The sequence below is a fragment of the Marmota flaviventris genome, chromosome 3, assembly GCF_047511675.1.
Source record: "Marmota flaviventris isolate mMarFla1 chromosome 3, mMarFla1.hap1, whole genome shotgun sequence".
Classification (NCBI taxonomy): Eukaryota; Metazoa; Chordata; class Mammalia; order Rodentia; family Sciuridae; genus Marmota; species Marmota flaviventris.
In genome coordinates this window covers 6425078-6452770 of record NC_092500.1, presented here as the reverse complement: position 1 = coordinate 6452770, position 27693 = coordinate 6425078, and the positions used below count along the sequence as shown (strand labels likewise).

The 27693-nt window shown below is 44.8% G+C and overlaps 1 protein-coding gene across 2 annotated transcripts in view; it reads right to left on the bottom strand.

Annotated features, from left to right (window-relative positions):
- Positions 1-848: 848 nt before the first annotated feature.
- Positions 849-27693, bottom strand: part of Poldip3 (DNA polymerase delta interacting protein 3) — a 28389-nt gene continuing 1544 nt past the window's right edge. The window contains exons 2-9 of one of the 2 annotated variants that reach the window (XM_027954578.3): positions 16552-16942; positions 15808-15894; positions 14533-14628; positions 11823-12002; positions 11216-11293; positions 7871-8000; positions 3835-3901; positions 849-3028 (exon numbers count right to left, since the gene is read on the bottom strand). In XM_027954578.3, coding sequence (XP_027810379.1) covers positions 2851-3028; positions 3835-3901; positions 7871-8000; positions 11216-11293; positions 11823-12002; positions 14533-14628; positions 15808-15894; positions 16552-16942 — 1207 coding nt within the window. In that variant the 3' untranslated portion in view covers positions 849-2850. The remainder of the gene's footprint in view (positions 3029-3834; positions 3902-7870; positions 8001-11215; positions 11294-11822; positions 12003-14532; positions 14629-15807; positions 15895-16551; positions 16943-27693) is intronic. The other variant, XM_027954579.3, reaches the window with a different exon arrangement.

The following is a 27693-nucleotide window of genomic DNA, read 5'->3' as shown; positions in this document are numbered from 1 at the left end:
CCAGAAGGGGTCTCAGGATGCACCCAATGCAGTGTGGTAAAGAACCTCTATGACCCAGCCTGACCTTTGCTGGGAGAGGAGCAGCTGCGATTCCTTCTATGCCCTTGGCTGGAGTTTTCAGACTTGGCTAGACGGGACACTTTTCTCAGGCCTTATTATTTTTTGTGGGATGGGGGAGGTCCTGTACCTCGTTGGCATTTCCAGGTTAGCAGAAAGAAAACCCAGGGAACTCAGTGCTAGTCTTTCCTTGCGTCCTGAAGTCCCAGCCTATTTGCCTCCTCTTCATCTTTTTCAAGTTTCATGTGCACAAGAAATGAAAAATATAAGCCACCTTATTGTTTGTTTTATATAATATCCAAGGTTGTATTTAGTGGGGGAGGATAATTACTTCTGATCCATTGTAAAAAAAATTTTTTAAATAGTTTTTAGTTGTCAATGGACTTTCATTTATATGCAGTGCTGAGAACTGAACCCAGTGCCTCACACATGCTAGGCAAGCACTCTGCCACAGAGCCACATACCCAGCCCTTCTTACCCACTTTTAATTGCATAATAAAACCATAAATAATTTCTTCTTTTCTAATGCCACAGTTTATGTAAGAGATAAATTATACCCACGAGTGTAACTTCTTCAATCCAAGGCAAACGCCCTTTGTCTGGCTGCCTTGTTCCCTAACAGTTCTGCTGGAGCAGCTGCTGCTCACAGCCAGGGCTTCATAGATGTCATTACACACATTCTCAGCTGTGGATAATGAGATTCAGTGAGTAATGCCCAAGAAAGAGATCAGTAAAGCAGAGAGGTCTAAGGGCCACTTAGCACAATCTTCTAAGAAATTACAACTTAAAGGTAGGAATAACAAACATTTATTCAGAAATGGATAAGTAATACAGAATCACCTCCATCCCTCAATGCCTATTCCTCGCCTTCTGAACAAGAGACACTTGATGAACAATGTAAGGGAGTGGGAGGTAGAGGACACAGGGTTGGCCCGCCACCTTCTCTTCCTTGTTCCCAAGATGACATCCTGTAGAACAGGGGAGGTAAACAGGTCCCTTCCTGTTCTCAACGTACCATATGGTCAGAAGACTGCGGCTGGACTCAGTGAAATCTGTGAACACCAGAGCATGCCTGGCTTGGGAATGGGAGGTAAAGCCACCGTAGGAAGGCAGGGTGTTGACCATCCCTACTCTCAGCACAGTCCAAGCTGTTCCCAGTATCTGAGAAGTCAGGTCCTAGTGCCTTCTGGGTGTAGACACCAGTGTAGAAGGAATGTCTTCCAGCTGCTATAAGAGACATAAGTTTGTACCCATTTGAAGGGGGTAAGAGAAGAAAAGCAGCATTCTTCAAAAAAACAGGAAAGTGGAGCACCACCAGGCGCCTTTCCTGGAATCTCTGGCTTGGGCAACCTCAGCGCTGGAGGACTGAATCTGGATCCAACCTTTGGATCCTTCTTGCTTGAAGGACCTAACTGCGGAAAGGTGCGTTTCTAGGTGCTCTTCACTGGGCGCCTAAGAGGCTCCTGGTGTCTCAGGCCCCTCTGTCTCCCGGGCTTGTCCTTTTCTTAGCATGTGCTCCTGATTTTGTACAGCACCCAGAATTCTAGCCCTCAACCCACTCCAGCTCTGCCAGCCTGGATTCCCTTCACAGTCCCAACAAACCAAGAGCCTGCTCCAGGACAGCCGCTCTGGCATTCACACAGTGCTTCTATAATGTATGGGAGCATGCTTGCCTGGCAGGACCGCCTTTCTCTCCTGACTAACTTCTCTTCCCCACTGCCAAGGCAGGAAAATACCCCTCTGGTCATGGCCGGGCACATCCCCACGGCATTGGGGACAATGCCCCTTGTGGCAGCTGGATATATGCATCTGGCATCCATGATGTTGTCCTATAGACAAGTGAGGACAGAAAGGAAGAGCCACGAGCAAGCCAACATCTCCCATTCAAATAACCCCCCAACCCTCAGTACTACAGAACAGGAAGCAGAGCCTTTGAAAGGCCCACTAGCTAACCGCTGGCACTTGCACCAAAACAAGGGTGGGACAAACACCAAGCCAGGTGAGAAATGGGAGGGCTAACAATGCAAGCCCCTCCCAGAAGTGACGCCCAGAAGGCTCTGAACTGGGGTTGGGCATCTGGCCCCCCTCACAGAAAAAGGAAACATGGATTCTGGAAATTTAGGTTGCCTGAGACAGTGTGGGCCCTCAAAACCGAGAGCTGGGTGGCACTGTTCCTAGCAGAGCAACAGCCTCAGCCTGCCCTTGCCATAGAGCCCTCTGTCGACAAGTAGTCAGGCCTAAAGACAAAGAGGCCCGGGACCCGATTCCCTTAGAACATCTCCACTGGTCTGTGGGTAAGCAGCACTGCTCTCAAGCTGACCTGGCTTCCATTGGCATAGAAAGAGTTCCCATTCCCTACTTTATTTGAAAAGTTTGAAAAACAGAAAGGGAAGGCAATCCCTCAGCCCCTGGAAAAAGCAGTGTCTTTCAAACAGCCCTGTCCTATATCCCAAGGGGCCTTAAGAAAGCCCACAGGGGAAACTTAGTGCACCATTCCAGGTAAGGAATCAGCGTGGGGCTGAGGGTGGAGGGAGGTACACTGAGATACACAGGCCTACCATGGTGATGAGGTGGAGGGCAGAGGAACACACTACGGGAAATGTTAACATACAGAAGAGCACAGGGGAGACACAACACAGAAAGGTGGGTCCCGTCCAGTGAGGAAGCTCCACCCCTGGCGACCCTTCCCACGCTCAGGGGGCTTCAGTCCGACGGCCCATTGGTCACAAGTGTTGCCTTGGGAAAACAGAGCCACCCTCCTCTGCCCCACTTCTGGCTGCCTCACTTTCCTGCTCAAAGTTTGATTTTGAATTCTGTGGGCTGTGTGGTCACAGAGGCCCCTGATGACTTGAAGAGCGCCTTCAGGATGGTGTCAGGGTCCACCTCGGCAGGAGGGTTGGAAGAGGAGGCGGAATTCACCCTTCGTGGCAGCTCGCTCTCCTTTTTCACTGAGGGACTGTCACTCAGCCGCCTATAAAGAACAGAGCAGACTGAAAATCCTGGAAGGTTTTCTAAGAAAACCTGCTTCCACTCCATGGTGAACTAGGCACTGTGGGCGGGGCTCTCCTCAACCCTTTGTATTACTTCATCTGCAGCAAACCCATCATGGCTCTTATTTGCTGCCCAGAAAACTGAGATGCAGCTGCTGTGTTAAGTTTTAAGCTTAGGAAACACTGCTCCTCCCTCATGGAAGGTAATAGTAAAAAGACGACTTAAGTACACACAATTCATTAACTATCCATCCCAAACTGAGCAGGTCACCAAACCCTAAAAAACATATTTGGAACATACTACATTTCTGGAACCAGTTTTAGAGACTTGTCAAAAGCACACCATTCATTACCCAGGTTCAAATCCCAGTATTTCTAAATCTCAGTCTGCTTCAGGCCTGCCCTGCACCAACTATCCACCAGCCTTGGCAAGTCTAATCTCCTCCCTGGGTATCTGCTTCCTTTTTATTTTTTTATTTTTTTGTGGTGTGAGGTGTGTGTGTGCAAGAGGCAGGCCTCCGTTTTCCTCACAGCTGTCTCTAATTTCTAAGGCAGCGGCAGAGGTCATAACGCCAGCCCCTCCAGGGTCATGGTGAGACAAATGATGGGAAATGAGGAGACAACCACTTCATCCCACTTTCAGCACTTGACTAACCATTAGCATCAGAAGGAGGACGGAGGAAAGCTATGACATGGCAACTGCCCCTCAGAACAAAAGAGGCGGCCCTGCAGGGTGAACAAGCAGAGAAGCCCTGCCCGCCACCACCTCCCTGCCTTTGGGACTCACAGCAGGATGGGCTGGTCTGAGGTGATCACGTTCCCATTCATATGAAGGTTGCACTTCATCGGCTGCCCTGAAAAAAAACAGAGAAAAAGCTCTGCCATGAGACCTCAGCTCCTCATACCAGAAGGACAAGGCCAGAAGGGTAAGGCTGTCACCTCCACATCAGGTAAAGCCTCACCATGGGCAGCTCTGGCTCCACACTGGGAGTGGCCAGGTCTCAGACAAGCCTTTGCTATAGTCTGTGGACATGTTCTGTCCCCAAAGGTTCATGTGCTGGAAGCATGATCCCCGGTGTGGCTATGTTGAGAAACAGTGGCACCTTTAAGAGGTGGAGCCTCAGGGAGCTAGCTGGCCATCAGGGGCAGACCAAGGAAATGGCTAGATTATCACAGTTCCCAAGGGACCCCAGCTCTCTCCACCATGATGAAACAGGGAAAACCTGAACAAACCTTCTAGCTTCATTTTCTTTTCTTTTACTCTTTTTTTTTCCTGCCTCAGCCTCCCCGTAGCAGGGACACCAGGCATGCGCTACTGGGCCTGACTTGCTTCACTTGCTTTTAGTCATTTGCTTTCCTAGCCAGTTTTAGAGGTCGCAGAGCTAAGCGACATAACCCCACCATCAGCTTGGCTATAGATGACACTTCTGATGTCTGTCCACAGTGGTGATGGCTGCCTAGGTTGTTCAATGAAACACCAATCCTCTGTTTGGGCTGCACAAGTGCCCGATTAGTGACAATAGAGGTCCAAAAGGCAACCCTCAGATCCTAGTAATGTCACCATTTTCTGAATATATACCTTATGAAGAACCATGTTTGATTATGCACACACACAGACCACAATGGCTCTTCCTTCCCAGCACACGAACCTTTGGGGGACAGAACATGTCCACACCTTTTCCCACGCCTGTTTTCCTATTCTGAGAATGCTATCCTCAGATAGGTGCTAGGAGCCTTGCCCTCCAGTCTCCACACCTGGCTCACTAGTGAATAAATCATTTTTCTTTTTCACAATTCATCGTTTCACTGAGGTACATACTGTGCAATGGGCAAAATATGCCTGGTTCAGTAACAATGAAGTACCAGAGCCAAACCAACGCCAGCAGAATGCCCCTGAGCCTCCAGAACTGTGACCTAAACAAACCTCTTTTCTTTATAAAATACCCAGCCTCAAGTATTTTGCTATATAACAGAAAATTGACTAATACACACAGACACTAAGAAAATGCCAAGGTGCAAGGAAAAGTCAGCAATGAGAACACCAAGCAAACTGACAAGCCTTGCTTCATACAGGAAGAGGTGAGCATGGAAATGAGAAATTCTTCAGCGAGAAGCCATCCAATCTTATCAGTGAAGCACATAATAAGGAAAAATGTTTATGCTATGTAATTAAATGAAAACGGGACTCAAAAGTATATGTTCAGACTCTCCCATCCACAAAAGATTAAGTGCTATGAAGCTGTGCTCCCACTACCTACAAGATGTGACGTGTCACAGAAATGGCCCAAAAGAAAGGAAGAACGAGCTATATAGGAATAACATTTCACTAATTAGAACTAAGTCAGCATTACTCTGAAAGGTTCAGATTACTCACAATGTACACTGCAAATCCCCGAGCAACTAGGAAGAAAATGATTCAAAACACACACTAAAAAGCTCATTAAAGGAATTTTAAAAACCTGAACATATAAAAACCCACATACAAATAAAACCCCTGAATAACTATAAAAATGACTGAAAATACATTCTGAAAAACTCATTTAAGAAATTAAAAGAAATGTCTATAAAAATGCATATTAAAAATAAAATGTATTAGATATATATAAAAAATATATATGTGAGGTAGTGCACACCTATAATTTTAGCTACTCAGGAGGCTGAGGCAGGAGGATCCTAAGTTTGAGGCCAGGCTCAGCCATTTTAACAATACCTTGTCTTAAAAAAAAAAAGGCTGGAGATTTTGCCCAGTTGTCGCAAGCCATTCATGGGCTGTGTGTGAGCTACACGCATTGGAGCTATATGAGGGGACAGGTATGACAACCCATGCTGACTGGGCTATGCAACACAAGTGCGCCTCTCCTCTCACTCTGCCTGTGATCCCACACAGCACCTGAGATGGGTGTGACTTGTCAAGATGTCAATCAATCTGCTGACCACAAGACATCATGAAGCAAGATTCTCCAACCTTATCCCCTGCTTTATTTAGTGAAGAACATTCCATCAAAACTCCTTTGTGTGTCCCCCCTATAAAAATAAAGAGATTCCAGGTGCATGCTCTTCCAGCATGGAAGAGGACTGAGGTCACAGAGCAGTCCCACCCTCACTCTGAGAAACTCATATTCATGTGTTTCGTGATTTCTTCACCATTTCTTAGTTTAATGTTGCAGTCTGCTCCTTTGAATCCAGCTCATCTCATCAGTACAGATTGCTGGAGAGACCCAGTGGTGGAACACCCCTGAGTTCAAACCCAGTACTGGGGGGAGGAGTTGGGAAGCTGGGCGCAATGGCATATGCCTTATAATCCCAGTGGCTTGGGAAGCTAAAGAAGGAGGATCCCAAGTTCTAAGCCAGCCTCAGCAAAAGTGAGCCACTAAGCAACTCAGTGAGACCCTGTCTCCAAATGAAATACAAAAACAGGGCTGGGGATATTGCTCAGTGGTCAAATGCCCCTGAGTTCAATCCCCAATACCCCTCCAAAAAAAGAAATAAAAAGAAAAACTCATGTAACATAAAAGAAAGTCACAGAATTTAAAAATAATAAAATGGTAGATAGAAACCCAATTATCAATAACATCAAGTGTGGCTGGAGTAAAATTATCTGATTAGATTATAAACATGCCAAACTATGGGTGAAGCTCACTTTGTTGTACTTAGTTTTACTGCACTCTGTAGATATCTTTTTTTTTTTTTTTTTAACAAATTGTAAGTTCACAGTAGCTCTGCTTTGAGGTTTTTTTTTTTTTTTTTTTTTTTTAAGGCTGGTAGGTACCAGGGATTGAATCCACAGGCACTGAATCATTGGGTCACTTTTTATTTTTTGAGACAGGTTCTCACACTAAGTTGCTTAAAGGCTGCGCTAAGTTACTGGCTTTGGGCTTATGATCCTCCTGCTTCAAGCTGCCAGGTTACTGGGATTATGGGTGTGTGCTACTGTACCAGGCTATTTTGAGCTATTTTATCATTGACACTTTTCCAATAGTACGTGCTCACATTTTGGTAATTCTTGCAATATTTCAAGCCTTTTCATCATTGTTATATTTGTTTTGATGATCTGTGCTCAGTAATCTTTTATGTCATTATTGTAATTGTTTTGGGATGCCATGAGCTGCACTCATTTAAGACAGTGAACTTAATAAAATTGATGGGTTCTGAATACTCCACCAACCAGCTGTTCCCCTATCTCTCTCCCTTTCCTCTGTCCTCCCCATTCTCTAAAAAAAAAAAAAAAATACTGAAATAAAGTCAATTTATAATCCTATAATGACTTCTAAGTGTTCAAGTAAAACAAGTCACATGTCTTTAACTTTAAATCAAAAATGGCCAGGCTTTGGGCTGGGGATATGGCTCAGTTGGTAGAGTGCTTGCATTGCATGCACAAGGCCCTGGATTCAACCTCCAGCACCACACACACACACACACACACACACAAAAAAAAAAAAAAAAAAAAAGGCCAGGCATGGTGGTGCATGCCTGTAATCCCAGTTGCTCAGGAAGCTGAGAAAAGAGGACCTCAAGTTCAAAGCCAGCCTCAACAACTGTGAGATGCTAAGCAACTCAGCGAGACCCTGTCTCTAAATAAAATAGAAAATAGGGCTGGGGATGTGGCTCAGTGGTTAAGTACCCCTGAGTTCAATCCCTGGTACCAAAAAAAAAAAAAAAAAGAAAAAAGAAAAAAAAAAAGTTAAAAATAATTAAAATGCAGGCTCCATTTCAACTGTCCCAAAATATCTTCTACCCATCTCAGAGGAAGGCTAATCCCAGAAGGCCTGACAACAAGAGAGGGAGGACTAGAGGGCAAGGTGACCATTTTCTCCCCAACTTACCATCCAGACACCGGTTGTTATACTTCTTATAAGCAGTGATGGCGTCATCCTTCTTCACAAAGACCACCTCTGCTACCCCAGGATGCACCAGCCGAGCCCGCTTGAGGGCTCCACACACACAGAAAAGCTCCTGCACAGAAGAGAAGGGGTTGGGGAAGAATTTGTGACTGCCTGCCATGCACGTGCACTGAGGGCTCTGGGGTGACTGTGTTACACCTGAATATGCCCAAGACTTCAGGAGGGCTCTATTTTAGGTGGTATTCTTGAGACAATCACAAGTCCTCAAGTCAAGAACAGATGAGGGACAAGCTGTAAGGCAGTGAGAAGGGGGTCTAGGTTTTTAAGCCTTGCAGTACCTGTGATGTCTTACCAAGTCACTGCTAAGGTTCCCACTTCCCCAATTGGGATAGCAGCCATAAAATCTGAGAGCTGTCATAAAATTGGACATGCAGGCTCACCAAAGGGGACAGTCTCTAATATATTACCCGTGAACCTGTTAAACCACCACTTCTATATTCTACCAGCGTGACCACAATTCCTAGGCTGAATGGATTGAGGCATTTCTCAGGACAAGGGACTATGAGTGTTAAAACCAGGAGAAGAATCCCTAGCAAAACTGGGGCAGTTGATAGTACTCTGAGTCACACAAATAGGATTTGATCCCTGGGACTCTGCCTTCTATCAGCTGTGTGACTACCTGCAAGTTTCTTAACTTCCCTGAAACTACTACCTCTTCTGAAAACAAGAAAAGGACTGTCCACCTCCCAGGGTTGCTGGAAAACTCAATTTTTTTGGGGGGGTGGGGTGGGTGGGTACTAGGGATTGAATCTAGGAGCACTTAACCACTGAGCCACATCCCCAGACCTTTTTATTTATTTTGAGACATGGTCTTACTAAGTTGCTTAGAGCCTACTAAGTTGCTGAGGCTAGCTTTGAACTTGTGATTTTCCTGCTTCAACCTCCTGAGTTGCTGGGATTATAGGTGTGCACCACTATGCCCAGCTTCAACTGAGTTAGTTTTTAAGATCATGCTTTGTACCTGTGTTCATCATTAACTCTAAATTCCTCATTTTACTGATAAGGAGACTAAGATCACCACATGGAGATGTAGACAGAGGCCAATTAGCATTCAAAGCATTTCTTCATATGTAATTGCCATTTACAAGGCTGTTGCGAGAAAAGGATGGCTTATGAAAAGATCCTTGAAATGATTTGGTTTTTAATGACAAAGGGGAAAACGTTAAATATCATACCACATTATGGGGCTGGGGCTGCGGCTCAGTGGTGGAGCACTCACCTAGCACATGTGAAGCAGTGGGTTCAATCCTCAGCACCACATATAAGTAAATAAAATAAAGGTATTGTGTCCAGCTACTACTACTACAACAACAACAACAACAAAACACACCATGGAATTGAATAGTAGGTATCCTCCCAATGATATTATTGTTCTTTTAACGTTACCTATTGAGATAGAAAAGAAGTTGAGGGTAATTATTATTGTCAATTTTCTGAGGCGTAATCTTTATAAATTTTTTTTTTTTAAGTTGTAGATGAACAGAATGCCTTTATTTTATTTGTTTATCTTTATGTTGTGCTGAGGATCGAACCCAGTGCTTCACACATGCTAGGCTGTTAGGCAAGCGCTCTGCCACTGAGCCCCAGCCCCTACAAGTAATTCACTTTTCATTAGCATATTTTCACAGAGCTCTCCTATAATGTGCCAGTGCTCAATAAATGGTGGCTATTTCTCCTTTTTTAAAAAAAATATTTTTATTAGTTGTTGATGGACATTTATTTGTTCATTTATTTATTTGAGAATTGAACCCAGTGCCTCACACATGTGAGGCAAGCACTCTACCACTGAGCCACAACCCCAGGCCTATTTCTCCTTTTTTGCTTTTACTTTGAGATGCAGACTAGCTAAGTTGTTCAGGCTAGCCTTGAGCTTACCATCCTTTGTCAGTCTCCCGAGTAGCTGGGACTACAGGCACATGCCACTGTACCCAGATACTTTAATAATTAAGAAAATTTTTTAAAAATTAATAATATTTATTGTTCAGTTGTAGTTAGACACAACACCTTTGTTTTATTTTTATGTGGTGCGGGGGATGGAACCCAGGGCCTCACACATGCAAGGTGAGCACTCTACTGATGAGTCACAACCCTAGCCCAATTCAGAAAACATTTTACTTCTTTGTAACATGTCCAGTATGACCCAGAATAGGCCACATTTCTACTCTTGTGCACACCACTGGCTGCACTGTGCCTGCTAAGGAAGGGGAGCACACTTAGTTCTAAAGCCACACATGTGGCATTCATGTGTTTCAAGTTCAGCCCCTTAACATGATGGCCAATGTGAGCTGTTACAGAACCTGAGACTTAGCTACAGGGTGCAGCTGGAGTCTCCATCTGCATTCACTGAAATTTCTAACAGTTCAAAGGATGTCTGGATTTCTAAAATATTTTTTTTGACTGACTAAACTAAAACAGGCCCCACTAACCTGGCACCTGATTTAGGTTTTGCCCATGTCTGCCATGGGAGGGCAGAATGGACCAAGAAGGCAATCCTGAGGAATCAAACACCAGTCACTACTAATACATCTCACTATATTAATATGACAGAATAATCACATAAAACCCCCAAACTGGGCAAGAAGTTCCAAAGACTCATGGGAAAATATCCGTCACTAGGTGTTGCACAGCAATGCTAAAGGATCCCATTTAGGACCCACTATGGTACAGATATCCCATGATTCTGAGATTCAGGCCAGGCCAGCGGCACTGGTTTAGAAGCTTGCAGTACAGTGAACAGCTGGCCTGGCTGCTATACTGAAAGGTCTGCTTCCAGGTGGGCCACTGGTTGGCATCTGGGAACCTGAACTCCAGGAGGACTCTACCACCTTAAATGATCAGGTAGCCCACTGTGCCTAAACTGTGTAAACAATATGGTTCATGCTGAACACTTGCTTGTCCCCTGCAGAGTGTGGAGCTCTGGTACATGCTAGGCAGAGAATGATTAAATGACTAGTCCCCAATGAAACCTTTGGGCACTGAGTCTTTATGAGATCCAGGGTTTCATCAGTCATTACAACGTGGAGAAATAAAATACATCTGGTGTGACTCCACCGGGAAGGCTCTGGAGTGCCGATTTTCCCCAAACTACACCCTGTCTTTCCTTTGGTGACTTTGCTCTGTGTCTTTGGGCTGTGCTAATTTTTAGCTCTAGGCCTGATTATATACAAAGTCTTCAGAGTTCCAGCCAATCAGCAGACTGGGACTTGTCTTAGGGACCCATATCAGAGTGGTTTGAGATTTAAAATTCTCACATGCCACAATACTTACAACGATGTCCTCCTCTGTGACTCGAGGATGCAGATTATTCACAGTCATCTTGGTGCCTTCCAAGGGGCTGAGAACAGGCTGCCACACAGACAAGAATATTACCAGGAGATGAAGGGCAGACATGCCCCCACAAGGCCCAGAGGAAACAACCCTGCAGAGTCTACCACAACTGGGCTCCTCAGATCCCGACGTCCATCACATCCCCCCAGCACTCCATGCTAAAGGAGCCAGTGCTCTTCAGATCCCTGAACATTTGCTTGGAATGCTACTCATCCTTCTAGACCTGGCAGCTCAAATGCCATGTTCTTGGAGTCTCCCCAGATCCCTGAGAGGAACAAAATGCTCCTTCCTCACAGCTTCAGCAGCTTTCTTTTGGGAAACCCTCCACAGTGTCACTACACACAGTGATCTCTCTGCTGGTCTGGTGTCCCCTTTGGCCCATGAGCTTTGAGGATAAGGGTTCCTGGTTCTTGGATTGCTCATCTGTAAAATGGGGACAGCAACACCTACTTCACAGGGGTGCTGTAAGGACCCACTGGGATCCATACAGCACACTGCCCACCCAGCATAGGCCAATTCTCGACTAGGGTGGTCACCTTCACCTTACCTCGGCAGGTGGCAGCTCTTTGGGGGGTTCTTCCTTGTTCACCAGTGTCCGGGACATGTTGGCCAAGGCTTTTGTTCGAATAGTAGAGGGGAAAGCAGGAGCAGTGTAGGCATCATTTTGAACCACTTTGGTGAGAGGGAGGGCCTTGGACATGGAGAGCTTGGAACTGCTCAGCCCGGCCTATAGAGAGGCAGAAAGGAATCTGAAAAGCCAGAAACCCAGATTCTTCTGAAAATGCCCTGAAGAGCCAACAACTAGATGAATGCATGAAGCTTTGATGTTGCTCAGCTCCAAATCCATTACAGTCTGAAGCAAAGAAAGGCTGCCAATAATATCTGCTAGGGAAGGGGCAGAAGGGGAGAAAAGCATGTGGCCCAAGCATGTGACTGTAGAAGACAATTCCCACAGTGCTAGAAGCTCTGGCAGGAAACTTCCAAGTCTTGATCTAGAAACTCCCAGGAGCCACAGGCTCACCCATTCTTTACTTCAGACTTTCCAAAACCTCTATAATTTGGGGCTGGTCAGAAGACCAAAAGCTTGAAGTCAAGTTCATTCCTAGATAAGCTTCTATCACAGTGGAATGATCACCAGCTCCAGGCTGGCTGGGAACAGGAACTTACTCTTAAGGTCCAGAAACCCTAGCTTTTTGGTCACTGATCTGGACACACAGAAGCACTAGAGCCATGGCATCCTCAGCAACCAGACTGTCAGGGAATTGCTGGCACAATCAGAACATACAGACCACCAAAAATGATTCCTACTCCAACTGGGGATGTGGTCCCATGGAAACATAAAACTCCCCTGTATTAATGTGTCTGAGAAAAAAGATGCTTGATACAGAAGCAGCAGGTGGTATTGCTGATCTAGGACACCTGGGTCTATAAGGCACAGACCCAGGGTTAAAGCAGCAATGCAGCAGCCAGAGGGGTAATCAGAATACAGGGCAGGCCCCATTCATCAGGCCTCTCCAATGTGAGTGAAGTATCCTCTCCATGCTGGATTCCAGATCTCTCCAGCTGCTCTGAGTCTCAGTGTAGTGGTTACACATGGGCCCCAGGAACCACATTACTATGGCAACAACTAGATCTACTACTTACAAGCTGGGTGATGTTGAGGAGGTTAACCTTTCTGTATCTGTTCCTTATCCATAAAATGAGAGTAAAAATACACACTTCACAGGGTGGGAAGATAGAGGGCCTTTCGTGTTGTTTTTTTAACCAGGGATTGAATCCAGGGTCCGCTTAGCCACTGAGCCACATCCCCAGCACCCTCCCATTTCAAAATTTTCTAATTTTTTTAGTAGTAGATGGACACAATACTTTCTATATTTTTTATGTAGTGCTGAGGATTGAACCCAGTGACTCACACTTGCTAGGCAAGTGCTCTACCACTGAGCTACAATCCTAGTCCCCCAGCCCTTTTTAAATATTTTATTTAGAGACAGGGTTTCAATAAGTTGCTTAGACCCTCCCTAAATTGCTGAGGCTGGCTTTGAACTTCAATCCTCCTGCTTCAGCCTCCCTGGGATTACAGGTAAGGGCCTCCATGCCTGGCTTAGAGAAGGTCTTAAATGAGTTAATGTAAATACTGTTTTTAAAATTAGGGTTAACCACTAACTGAGCCAGTTGATAAGCTGTTCTGGCATCAGACACAAATGGTCTATTTACTAGAAAGGATTGGTCCCTTTATGAAGAAATAAACTGCCAACATTCAGCTTCACATACCATTCTAAGAGCTTAATTATAGCTAGGAGATTGGTCCATACACTCAGGTGGTGACTAAAACTGAATCTTCGAGCCTCAAGGTAAAACAAAGGCTGTATCTGCCCCAAGGAACTGGCTGGGCAGCCCATCAACCTCCCTGCTGTGGCTCAGTGGTACCCACTAAGCTGAGTGCTAGAAACACTCTGATACTGTTTGCTTCTCTGCAGGACGTCTGACTAGCACCACAGCAGGCAAGCCTTTCTTGCACAGGGGCTGTACCTACTGGAGCCCACCAATCAAATGAGGTTTATTTCTTACTGACACCAACCCAGGGAATCCAGAATCTAAGATCAAGGTCAGGGAGTACCAAGGAAAGAAAAGGGATTCCCTCCTGTGGGATTGATACTATGATTTGAATGTCTTTTCCAAAACTGATGTTGAATTTTCATAACAACAGCATTAATAGGTGGGACCTTAAGAATTGTTTTGGCTACCAGGAAACCGTTCTCATGATTAGATTAAGGCCAACCTCATAGGAGTGGATTTTGCTATCTCAGGGATGATGCTCCTGATTAAAGAATAAGTGCGGCCTGATCTCTGTCTAGGGCATGCTTGCTTACTCTCCGATGACTCAGCAAGAAGGCCCTTGCCCTGTACAGCCCCTCAGGTTTAGACTTCCTGGCCTCCATAACTGTGAGCAGAGTAAATATCCATTATTTAAAATTCACCCAGTCTGTAGTATTCTGCTACAGTAGCAGGTAACGGACTTTCCCTCAAGTGTCTCAAACATAGTGCCTGGGACTGCAGCTCTGCACTCCACCTGCGGTGGGACCTTGAGCAAATCCCTGGACACAGACTGTATCCAATTTTTTAAAAAGCAAATGGCTGGATCAATTCCAGCTCTGAGAATCTTACAACCCAAATCATTGAAAGACCCTGTTATCCTCAATCTCTGCTGTCCACCAGATCAGACACATAAAGTGACAGAAAAAGAAACAATGCCATACCATGTGGTGGTGAAAGCTGCTGGAGGGTGAAAACTTCATCTGCTTAGTAGGAACAGGTGCTACGACATCATCATCTTCATCCAGGTCATATAAATTCTGAGAATAAAGAAACATAAGCTAATGTAACATGCAGGTCCATAAAAGACATACAGCCCCAGCACAATGAAGAAATGAATGCTACATTAAATGAAAGATCAAGAGAAAAGGTGGGCATGGGGGTAGAGGTGCCTGGAGAGACTGGCCTTGGCGTCTGGGGTTCAAGTCCTGACAGGGTGACTTCTACTAATGAGGCCCAATTAAAAATGCTCCATGTACATCAGAAGTACATTTTCATAAGTTCATAACACCCCTCAAGAATCCCTAAATTAGCCAGGCATGTGGGTACCTATCAGTAATCCCAGAAACTTAGGGGGCTGAAAGAGGAGATTTCAAGTTTGAGGCCAGCCCCAGCAACTAAATAAGGCTCTCAGCAACTAAGTGAGACCCAGTACAGGAGGGAGAAAAAAAAAAAAAAATCCCTAAAATGTTTGTTTATAGTCATGTATCTCAATGACAGGGATATGTTCTGAGTAATGAGTTATTAGGTGATTTTGTTGTTGTGTGAACATCACAGAGCATACTTCCACAACCATCCAACTACACACCTATGCACCCCAATATTGACCCAAATGTCACTATGCATCACATGACAGTATATCCTTTGCTTTGGAAAGTCCATTCTGGATAATTTGGCCAACAGCAGTAAACTCAAACCCTATCCCAACAATGTTAACAGGAGGATTTTTAACAGGGAAAATGGTCTAAATAAAATGTCAAAACAAATAAACGTCAACTCAATGAATTAAACAGTTATGAAAAATGTTTACACTAAATGTGAAAACAGAAAATGCTTGAGTTAAAATAAAAAAGGGCACAAACTTAAGAACAAAATTGCAACTATAACTAGTGTTAAATGTAAAACAACACAAACACACACAAAAAAGCAGGAATCTTAAAAACAAACAAACAAACAAAAACCCCAAGAATCTATGACCAAATTTCAACAGTGGCTGACCCTGGAGAATAGGAACATGAAAAACATTTTTTTGTGTGTGCAAATTATCCCCTAAGAAATTTTTTGTTAAAACTCGCAAATTACAAAAAGTCAAATGTCTCTGGGCCTGGCCCCAGCCAATCCACCCGTTAGCGTCATCAAAATATGTGTGCGTGCGTGTACACACACACACACACACACACACACACACACACACACACACTCTCTTTCTCTCTCTCTACCTGTTTGGCCTGGTGGTTATTGACAACATTGATCCTCATTCCAGCTGGATGGGCATGAAGTGGCACCATGGCCTTCTGCTGTGGAACCTAGAAACACTCAGTGATCACAATCTATCCCACAGGGTTCATGAGCATCCTGAGTATGAGGTCACTGAATTTAAATACAGTAGGCATGCAGTTTGGGTCTCTGGTAGGACTACAGAGTGCCTTGAGCCCAAGTAAGAAGGTATCCCCATGCAGTAATGCAAGTGCAGGGCTTTAAATTAAACTTGGCTCCATCAATGTCTGCTATCACTATGCCTATTACCAAAGCCCAGACATTAAATGACATTGCTTCCTTTGGGGGGGTGGGGGGGACGCTTGATTGGCAGCCAGATCTGACTGGGCTTCTACTCTGGTCCTTCCACTACTGGCTGTGTAATGTTGGACATGGTATTTCATCTCTGAGATTCAGATTCTTCTGTTGGAGTGAGGAATCCATAAGATCAAATACACTAGGTGCCTGCGCATAGCACATGGTCATCCTTTCCCTGCTCTTCCCTCTACTATTTTTCACTTAAGAAAGTCACTTCATGCCTTTCTCATGTTTGCTTGGCTATAATGTATACAGAAAGCCTTTGTAAACAGCCAAGGGCTGTACCAACACTTGAGAGAACTGCACTTTTGCCCAATCCCCTCTCCCCGCCCAATCTTCCTGCCTAAATCTGCCTGTCTTCTGAGTTCATGACAGCAGTCACAACCTACCTGGATGGTTTTGGTGAGCTTCAGAGCAGGAGTCACTGTCCCAATGGGTGGGCTTGTGAAGGCATCAGGGGAACTCCTCCTCAAGCTGATCTTCTCCCTGGCATCAGCCACTTGGCGAGGCTTCTGTGGCACCGTGCTCTGCTGCTTGCGAGAGTTCAGCATCTCTCTGGCATCCTGCACTTTCCCTTTGATCCGAAACCGTGCATCTTTCTGCAAAAGTTTCTCCCGAGCATCTTTGACTCCCAGCTTGAGCCTGGCATCTGAGAGGCCTATCTTCTGCCGAGCATCAAATCTCTGCTGGAAGGTGGCTGTGCGTGCTGGCTGGCTGAGAAGGTTCTGCTGGATTCCAACTCGAGATCGGACACCTCCAACTCCTGGTCTGGCACTGAGCCTGCAAATACAAACTGCAATAGTAAGTGGATCTGAATATCACCAGTGGCCCATGGAGGAAAGCCTGGGAATCTGGGAATAGAGCAGATCCTACAGAAACCAGAAAGCTGCTTCCTGCCTGCATTTGAGTCAATAATTAATGCAACAGAAAGTAATGACTTCCTTCCTACTTCTTGCCTTTTAACTTTGTATCATAAACAAAATAAAGAAAGAGGGTTTGGATTTCCACCATTAGTGGAAATTGACTTTACTCCCCAAATCAGTGTTTTTTTTGTTGTTGTTTTATTTTGTGGTGCTGAGGATTGAACCCAGGGCCTTGTGCATGCAAAGCAAGCACTCTACCAACTGAGCCATATCCCTAGCCCCCAAAATCAGGTGTTTTGAGAGATCTTTTTGGACAATAACCTCAGACAACGCCAGCAAATAAGAAACTATCTCCAGGGGCTGGGGATGTGGCTCAAGCGGTAGCACGCTCGCCTGGCATGCGTGCGGCCCAGGTTCGATCCTCAGCACCACATACAAACAAAGATGTTGTGTCCGCCGAAAACTGAAAAATAAATATTAAAAAATTCTCTCTCTCTCTCTCTTAAAAAAAAAAACTATCTCCAAAATATCAAAACCCCACCCAGGTGAAGAGCAACTTGTTTCCAAAGCTCTTCCACAACACCATTCTTCTTCTTTTTTTTTTTTTTTGCATTAGGGATTGAACCAGGGGCACTTTACCACTGAGTCACATCCCTAGCCCTTTTTAAAAAATATATATATTTTTTAGTTCTTGACAGACCTTTATTTTTTTACTTTTATGTAGTGCTGAGAAATCAAACCCAGTGCCTCATACATGCTAGGCAAGTCCTCTACCACTGAGCTACAACCCCATTCCTCATCCCTAGCCTTTAAAAAAATAAATTATTTAGAGACAGGGTCGAAGTTGCTTAGGTCCTCACTAAGTTTCTGAGGCTGGCCTTGAACTTACAATCCTCTTGCCTCAGCTTCCTAAACCACTGGGATTACAGGCATGTGCCACTGCTCCTGGCCACATCCCCACTCTTTTTTTTTTTTTTTTTAATATTTTTTTTTTAGTTTTTCAGCGGACACAACATCTTTGTTTGTATGTGGTGCTAAGGATTGAACCCGGGTCGCACGCATGCCAGGCGAGTGCGCTACCTCTTGAGCCACATCCCCAGCCCCACATCCCCACTCTTTATCAACACTCTCAGCACCTAGAGCGGCACCTATTACGCCTGCTTTATAGTGGGAGAAGCAGACCTGGCGAGGCTGTATGATTAACAAAGGATGCCTCTAATGCAGGTGCCTCTAATGCCTCTTTTGGGCTGGACCTAAGGAAGTCAATATGTGGGTCTCAGAGCTAAACAACTCAAATAATAAAGATATAAAGACTTAGAAAAGAAAAATAAATTCTTTCTGCAATAACAAATATTCAGAAACTGTTAAAGACAGAAATTGATTAAACTTCATTAAACAAGTTCTATTCTTTCTCTTTCAGCGGCTTAAGAAAAAAAAAAAAAAATGCCCCCTGAGCATAACACTAAAGGTCCTTCCTGGAATCTATGGGTTTTTCCTGACTCACTCATCCATGACCCACCCCCAAGACTTCTTTATTCCACCCCTGTGCCCGATGTCCCACCTGGAGACTCCAAGGTCAATGTCTCCTTTTCGGGAAATCCTTCCTGATTCATCCTCCTTTGTGTTTATTAATATACCTGCTAAGTTTTCTGCCTGTCTTAGTCTATTTAGGCTGCTATAACAAAATAGCATAAACTGGGTGGCCTATAAACAAAGGAAATTTATTTCTCCTGGTGCTAGAACCTGGGAAGCCCAAGATCAAGGTACTGGCAGGTTCCATGTCTGGTGAGGGCTTGCTTTCTGGTTCTAGAGCATCTTTTCACTGTGTCCACATAGAGGGAAGGAAAAAGGGGACTCACTCCTTTTACAGGACCCAGTACTTTATGAGTGGTGCTGAGCTCTGGCTGAGCCTTGAAATTCCTATGGAGCTTCTAGACCCTATCCCAGAGCTACTAAAGCCTCAAACTGGGGGAAACCTGGGTGACTACATTTTGAACTCCACAGGTGACTGAAGAGCTATATTGAGAATCCCTAATCTGGTGCTAGGAGGTCAAACTGTGCTGAATAACAAGTTTATCTACTGTTTCCCACTTCACTGCCTGGGCCTCCCAGGAGGCTTCCTCATACTGCCCAAGTCACTGCTTACTCACCTGTCCACCTGGCTCTGCGAATAAACAAAAGTGAACCCACAGGTGAATCAACTTGGTACCAATAAAAGCAAATCTGGCCAGGCATAGTGGTACATTGTTTGTAATCCCAGCTACTCAGGAGGCTGAGAGAGGAGGATTCCAAGTTCAAGACCAGTCTAGTCAACTTAGTTTAAAATTTTTTAATATTTATTTTTTGGTTTTCGGCGGACACACATCTTTGTTTTGTATGTGGTGCTGAGGATCGAACCCGGGCCGCACGCATGACAGGCAAGCACGCTACCACTTGAGCCACATCCCCAGCCCCCAGTCTAGTCAACTTAGCAAGATCCTGTCCCAAAATAAAAAGGGCTGGGGATGTAGCTCTGTGGTAGAATTCAATACCCAATACCCAGCCCCACCCCACAGAAAATCTAGACCTTTATCCTCTGAATAATGCAAACACACCTGCTGTCTCCAATATGCCAGAGACTTAAAGCAGTAACATACTGAGTGTTTATGTCCCCCAAATTCCTTTGATGAAACCTAACTCTCAAGGTGATAGCATTAGAGGCAGAGTTCGTAGGTTATGAGGGTAGAGTCTTCGCAATGGGATCAGTATTCATATAAAAGAGGTCTTCAGAAAGTTCCCTGGCCCCCTTCCTGTGAAGTCACAGTGAAAAGATGGTCTAGAACAAGGAAGCAGACCCTCACCAGACATGGAACCTGCCACTGCCTTGATCTTGGGGATTTCCCAGCCTTTAGCACTAGGAGAAATAAACTTCTCTTGTTTATAGACCACCCAGTTTATGTTATCTTGTTATATAGCAGCCCAAGTAGATTACTACAGTGACGCACAGTACCATTTTTCTCTTTGGGAAATGGCAACTTACTTTAGGATTTGTTTTCCAGTGAGTTTGACTGGGTAGGGAAGAGGATGGAGGGGTCATTAACAGAATCACTTGACTAAGTTTAAGGTTGAGGGGGCTGCTATGCCTGGTAGTGCGTGCCTGTAATTGCAGTAAAATTTGGGAGGCCGAAGATTCTAAATTTGAGGCCAGTACCAGAAACTTAGCTAGACCATAAGTTGTAATTCAGTGGTGGTAGAGTATCCCTAGATTCAATACCTCCAGTTAAAAAACAACAACAAAAAAACGTGGTGACGGCTGCATGTTCAGCCTACTCTATTTCCCCATGTAAAGACTCTAGAAAGGCTGGGTGTGGTGGTGCATACCTGTTCCCAGCAGCTCAGGAGGCTGAGGCAGAAGGATTGCAAGTTCACAGCTAGCCTGAGCAACTCAGCACCCTAAGAAACTCAGTAAGACCCTGTCTCAAAAATAAAAAGGGGCCAGGGTGTGGCTCAGTGGTAAGCATTCCTGGGTTCACTCTCTGGCGCGTGCACATGCGCGTGCACACACACAAAAAGGACCCTGGAAGATGAAGGCATTAGAGAAAGCAGAGCCTCAAGGAATGGGGTGTGGAGGGAGGCCACATACACAATTAGGGAGAAGGAAACAGCTATGTGGTGGACAGCATCCACTTCCCCTGGCCTAGGCTACCCTAGGCTTCATGGTCCATGGACTGTAAAGCCATGGACAATAGTGGGGTTATATCCAGAAACCTGTAGCTACTCTGAAGGGCTCTTGGTGAGAATAAAGATCCTACCTTCTTGCAGGGTGCCCCCCACTGACCTTTTTTTTTTTATTAACAGGGATTGAACCCAAGGTTGCTTAACCACTGAGTTACATCCCTAGCCCTTTATATTTTTTATTTTGAGACAGGGTCTCATAGGTTGCTTAGGATCTCACAAAGTTGCTGAGGGTGGCTTTGAACTTGCCATCCTCCTGCCTCAGCCTCCCCAGCCTTTGGGATTACAGCCATGTGCCACTACGCCCAGCCCCACCACCGCTGGCTTTAAAAAAAAAAAAGTTTTAAGTTCTCTCACATCTGTTCGCAATGCCCTTTGAAAAAAAATACAGGATATGGTTTCAGACCAGGAGCTGCTACTGAAATCTACTCATAAAATGGGAAAAAAGGTTTTGGTCAACAATTGCCATTGTGATCCATATAAAATCAGGGCCAGTAGAAAGCATCCCAAATAAGAATGTTCACTTACTGAATACCCATCGAGGCCACAAGTCTTGGATCAGGCAATCAAATTACCAAAAGTAACATGGTAAAGTACAGGTCTCCAGGTCCTCCAAACTGAAGTGAGGCATACAGATCCCCAAATAATCACCACACTTCTACTCCAAGAGAAGGAGATACAAAGTGTGAGAGGATACCATAAGCAACGGAACACCCAGAGGGCCGTGGGAAGGCTAAGATACTGGCCTAGGGTGTCTGAGAAGAGCAGCTTGTCAAAGGGCATTCTACATGGGCCAGATGCAGAAAAGCCTATTCCAGCCCATGGCCTGCAGCTTCTTTGCTCTTATGGCTCAAGCAGGTATGTGCATTCCTTTACTTTTCCCATATCACAAAGCCTCTGCTATCCCGGTCTCTAGATGAAGGCCTCCTCCTTGGAGAATTCATTCAACAAAGTTTTCAGTAAGGCATTTACCATGCTGTATCACACAATGATCTGTTTACAAGCCTGCATCTCCCACGGAACTGCTAGCTTCTCAGGGGGCACACCCTGTACCTACTTAACTTTGTCAAACCTGCATCAGGGAAATGGTAGGGCTCCAAGGGCTTTCTTATGTCAAGGAGGCTATGAAGCTCCTAGTATACATTCATCCTCCTTCTGGGCCCAAAATCTCTGAGGCTAGCTGCCGTCATCTCCACCTGATTACTAGAAAAACTGAATCACAGAGCTAGTGGTCATAAACAGAACAGAACTCCAGGGCCACCTGACGCCACAGGCTACCCTCATTGTAACAGGCTCCAAGTTTCCCTCCTTCCTACTCCAAGCTCCAGGGAAGTAAGATGGAGAAATAATGGTTGCCCTGAAGGCTTCTCCTATAGGAGCCAGCCCTTACTGACTACCCACTACTCCCTGGGATCCTGACCTCCAATCAGCCCTGCCAGCAGAAAGGGAGGCACCCATGTAGCCAGGGCACAGGAGCTTCAGAAAAGGTCCCCTGGAAAAGAAAGATGATGGTGTCACACTGTGACAGAACATCATAAATGGATAAACAAAAGTGGAGGACTTCGTCAGTAATGGTGTGGAGTCAAACACATTCCAACCAAACTTGACCCTTCCCAAAGACTTCCCAACTTCCATCTTCTCCAAAATCTACCTCCTCCCATCACCAGGGCACCTCTCACAAAGAGCTCCTGATATTTATAACTAAAGGAGACGAGACGTCTTATCTTGTAAAATTTCATGTTCCGATACCGTAAAACTGGGTAAATCTAGAGCTCCAGCACATCGATTTTGCTTTCAAAAATTAACTTACCCAGTATGACCAATCACAAAAGCAATAGAACACCACTACCAAGACCAGGAAGAGTGTGGGGGGGGGGATGAATAACTGAATGCCTCATTTTAAATTAAGGTTAACAATGAGATTCTTTTTTGGTACCCAGGATTAAACCCAGGGGCACTTGGGCACTTAACCACTGAGCCACATCCCAGCCCTTTTAATTTTTTATTTTGAGATAGGGTTTCACAAAGTTGGTGAGGTTGGCTTTAAAGTTGCAATCTTCCTGCCTCAGCTTCCTGAGTTGCTGGGATTACAGGCATGTGCCACCACACCCAGCAACTATGAGATTCTTAAAAACAAATTTCATATCCCTGAGTGGAGAATGGATAAAAGGGCAGATTCACATTTTCTGGCTCACTCTAATACTGCATTTAACCTTCACATGAGGAGGGGTAGGGGAGGGAGGTTAGGTTTCTCCTATCTTAACTTATTCATATTCCTCAATAGTTTCCATTCTCTTATAATCAGCAACGACTGTCTGAAGTACTATATTGAGAATCCCAAGGGAATTTCCAGACTCCACAGGAGCATAGGGTAGATAAGCAATGCCTGCTATGGCCACAGAAGAGGCAACTAATAGGGTTACGAAAGATAAAGATTTGAGGGGCTGGGTGTGTAGCTCAGTGATACAGCACTTGCCTAAGAATGTCTGCGGCCCTGCATTTACTACAGGCTGACAGATTTCTAACACACACCTCCTTTAAGGCTCACAATAACCCTGTGAATAGGGTAACTATTCACATTTTATAAATAAGGAGGCAACCTCAAAATCACAGGCACTAATGTTGAAGAACAGATTTGAACTTCATTATATCTAGTTAAAACACCAATAACGCATGTGTCAAAAGACTAGATCTTGAATCAAAACTAAATAATCTTCAGTATTATTGTCTATTTTTTCATTCTGTTATGAAACTCTTCAAAATTAAAATAAAACAATACAAAAGTTAAGGGTGAATACTGTTTCCAGATGGAGGAAAACCTTGGAACTCCAGTCACACCCAGGGACACACATACCATCATGCTTTTTTGGCAGGAAAGACCATTGAGACGGTTTGTCTTGGCCTTTGTGTGTGTGTTATGCATTGTTCTGGGGATTGAACCCAGGAGTACTCTAGCACTGAGCTAGATCCCCAGCCCTTTTAAATTTTTTTGATTAAGAGAAAGGCTCTCACTAAGTTGCCCAGGCCGATCTCAAACTTGTGGATCCTCCTGCTTCAGTCTCCCAAGTCACAGGGAGTACAAACATGGGCCACATTGTCTGGCGTGTGCTGATATTTTAATACACAGTTATGCCTCACTTAATGGCAGGGACATAATCTGAGAAGTCCATGTACTTACACAAACTAAGATGGCCTGGCATCACCAGGTTGATATAACCCTAGGGGACCACCCTCCATGTATGTAGTCTGACATCACTGCACACAGCACTCGACTGTGTCTGAGCAGCAGAAAAGGTGCATGTGCAGGAGGGAGGTGCGGGCAGGGGATGTAGTAGCTACCCACAGTGGGAGTGAGCAAGCAATTCCTCAATCTGATGCATTCAGTTCCCTGGTTATGCCAGTCCTTTCAACTCCTTTCACAAATAGCTTTAGGGGGCTCCAGTGTTCAGGCTTTTTATAATCATGCTCCCTCTTCCTGCATGAAAAGACAGCTATTCATCCCAGCAGGCAGCAGTACTGGTTTTAAGGCAGGCATTAGTCATCAGGAATTTTTCAAATAAACACCCCTGCTAGGGGTAGGTCTCTAAAACATAGCGTCAATTATGTTACCCTCCTGCCTAAGAACTGCTGAGGGCTCCCCAACAAAGCCCAACCCCTGGGGGGAGCCTCCAATCTAACCCCAGCTTCTGCCTGCAGCCTCACCTCCTACTGTAGGGACTACTTGTGTTCCCAAAACACATTCTGCACTTCTGTTCTCAGTAAATGTTTAGGAAGGGTGAGGGAGGGAGGTTTTGAGCAAGTCTTTTAGTTGCTCTACTTCAGCCAACAATGTCAACAGTGCAACTGTCCTCCATGGGGTCCTGAGGAGAGTACTGCAGGACAGTGAGAGGGCAATGCCCCATTGAGCCCTCCCTGCCCCCATTCCTGAGACTGGAACCTGGCACACATCTGAGAATCAGGGAGGGTCTGTGGGGGTTAGCAATGCCTCACCCTCCTGGCTCTGTGGAAGGCAGAGCTGCAGGAGGCTCTGGACAGATGTCTAATCCGAAAGACTCAGGCCCATGAAGGGGGGGATCTGAATGATATACAGTGGACTATAATCCATGGGGATTTCTGGATTATAGTAGGTATATGTTGAATTTCTTTCTTTCTTTCTTTTTCTTTTTTTTAAAGTACTGGGGATTGAACCCAGGGGCTCTTTACCACTGGATTACATCCACAGTCCTTTTTAAAATTTTGAGACAGAGTCGCTGAATTGTTGAGGCTAGGTATCAACTTGCAATCCTCCTACCTTGACCTCGGAGTCACTGGGTTTGCAGGCATATGACACCATGACCAGCTTTGAGGTCTTTTTTTTTTTTTTAAAGTATATATTTTTTAGTTGTATGTGGACACAATACCTTTATTTTATTTTTATGTGGTACTGACAATTGAACTCAGTGCCTCACATGTGCTAGGTGAGTGCTCTACCACTGAGCCACAATCCCAGCCCCCTTGAGGTCATTTTTATAAGAAAAAGAGTTTAATTCAAATTATTACTAAGGCTCAACTCTGAATTAGGTTTTTTAGAGAGACACACACAAAAAAACAAGACACTAAGACACTATCCCTTTACCCAAGAGTCCTAAACAGATGTTTCATTTTAAAATCTAATCCTTCCCCTCCAAATTATGTAACAACTCACTTGTGTTTAGGTCTATATTTCCTTTATCTCAACAAGGAAACAGGCAATGAGTACAAGTCTAGGGCCTTGGCCTGAACAGGAAAGTTCACTTGCCCCCAACCCCCACAGCTCCAAGGACTCCCAAAATGGGGCACCTATTGAGCTGCTCAACTCCAATACTTTCAAGGCTGCTTGAACTAGTTGGAGGCAGCACAGCTATCCTCAGAGAGCTAGACTAAACAATCCAAAGAAGAACTGCTTCAACTAACTCAGTGACACTATCACATCTGAAGGCAGAAGTCAACACACCACTCAGGTCTACAATGTAGGTGGTGTCCAGTATTGTCCCGGAGAGACTCATCTATCCATTCCTCATGCTTGAAGTCACTAGAGTTGGATGGCGGGAAAAGATGGAGTCCTACGGTTTGGGTGAAGTGTCACTCAAAGCACCCCCTCCAGTTCTAGAATTTCCCATTAAGCAAGAAATCTTAAGATGATTAATTGGAGGACCAGGTAACAATAATGACTCTTTTCTTGACTTACAAGTCTTGAGGAACACAGCAGCAAGAGAATAAACACATTCCATAAATGCTATCTTCAGGGTCACAGGAAACAAGTGGCTAGACAGATAGGGAAATAGGCTATTTACACTTTCACAGAATCCATCTTTTGTTTATTTCCACTAAAAGGAAAAATGCTAAAATAGTCACAGGTCCTACCTAAAATTACTGAGCAATTTTTTTTCCTGAGATTTCCATACAACTTTATTTATTTTTTTTTTTAAATATTTATTTATTTTTTTCAGTTCTCGGCGGACACAACATCTTTGTATGTGGTGCTGAGGATCGAACCCGGGCCGCACGCATGCCAGACGAGCGCGCTACCACTTGAACCACATCCCCAGCCCTCCATACAACTTTAAGACCAAAGTTCCCAGAATGGTGATTTCTTCTAAGAAATACATAAAATAGAATATATTAACTACAGGAAATGACATTGGTTCACTGAAATTTGTTCAGACACCTCATATCTTCCCCCCCCCCCCAGTATTGGGGGTCAAATGCAAGGGCACTTTCCTACAGAGTTACATTTCTAGCCCTTTTTATTTTAAGGTAGGATCTCATTAAGTTGCTGAGGCTGGTACTGGACTTGGCCTCCCCAGTAGCTGGGATTACACCCATGGCCCACCATGCTCAGCTACCTCATGTGTCTCTGATAGAGAGCCCTGGATAAAGTTTTTCTCTTTGTAGGTTGTACAAGTTTCCAGAAGAGATTTAATCCAAACACAACATGTTCTCCAGTTTCTTTTACCCTAGTCTTCCGCCCTGCACACCTGCCCTAACATTCTTCACCTAACAGCAGTACTCTTGCACTGAAAATTGGATCATGTTATTTCTTCACTGAAAAAGCCTTCAACAATGACAATGACAAAATAACACCTACTGAGCTCTTAGTACTGCCAGGCTCTTTTTGGAGCACTTTAGGTATATTGATTTACTCAGTCCTGATGAAGTAGGTATTACCCACTTCTATACACAAGGAAAGAGAGACAAGGAACAGTTAAGCAATTTGCATAAGACCATATGGAAGGGAGGAGGAGGAGGGAACTGAACTTTGGCAATCTTACTCTAGACCCCCCAGGGGTCACATGTTTCTATTCCTTTAAGGAGATGTCCATGACAACTGCCATCATTTGCTAAAACTTACTACAAGGTACGGGCTTAAAACATTTACTTTTGTATTTAATTCTATCACCAGGAACACTATTATAATATGATCTAGGACACTGACCAGCTCAGAAGTCACCTGGCTAGGCGCACAGAACCTAACAACAGTGGAGCCTGCTGGGTGGCTGGCTGCACAGCCCTGCTCTTTCTGAGGATCCACACATCTCCCCTTCCTGCAGCCCTACCCACCTCAACACAAGACTGCACACATCAAGGTCAGAAAAGTACAGACTGGCAGGGCTGGGGATATAGCTCAGTTGGTATAGTCAGTGCTTGCCTCGGATGCACAAGGCCCTGGGTTCAATACCCAGCACCACCAAAACAAGAAGAAAAAAGAAGGAAAGAAAGAAAAGTACTACAGAATTGAGAGGAGCAACTTCAGAGAGTTCAGGACCCCCCTGGGAAGGGGCTCACTCAGGAATTACTGAGGGAACTTCTAGATTCAGAAGCACCAGAGGATCCAGCACCAACTCCACATCAGTTATGTGAGAGGAAGACCTCATTGACAAAACATTCTACTTTGGTGTTAAGAACCATAATCCAAGTGAAAGTGCTAGCTGGTGA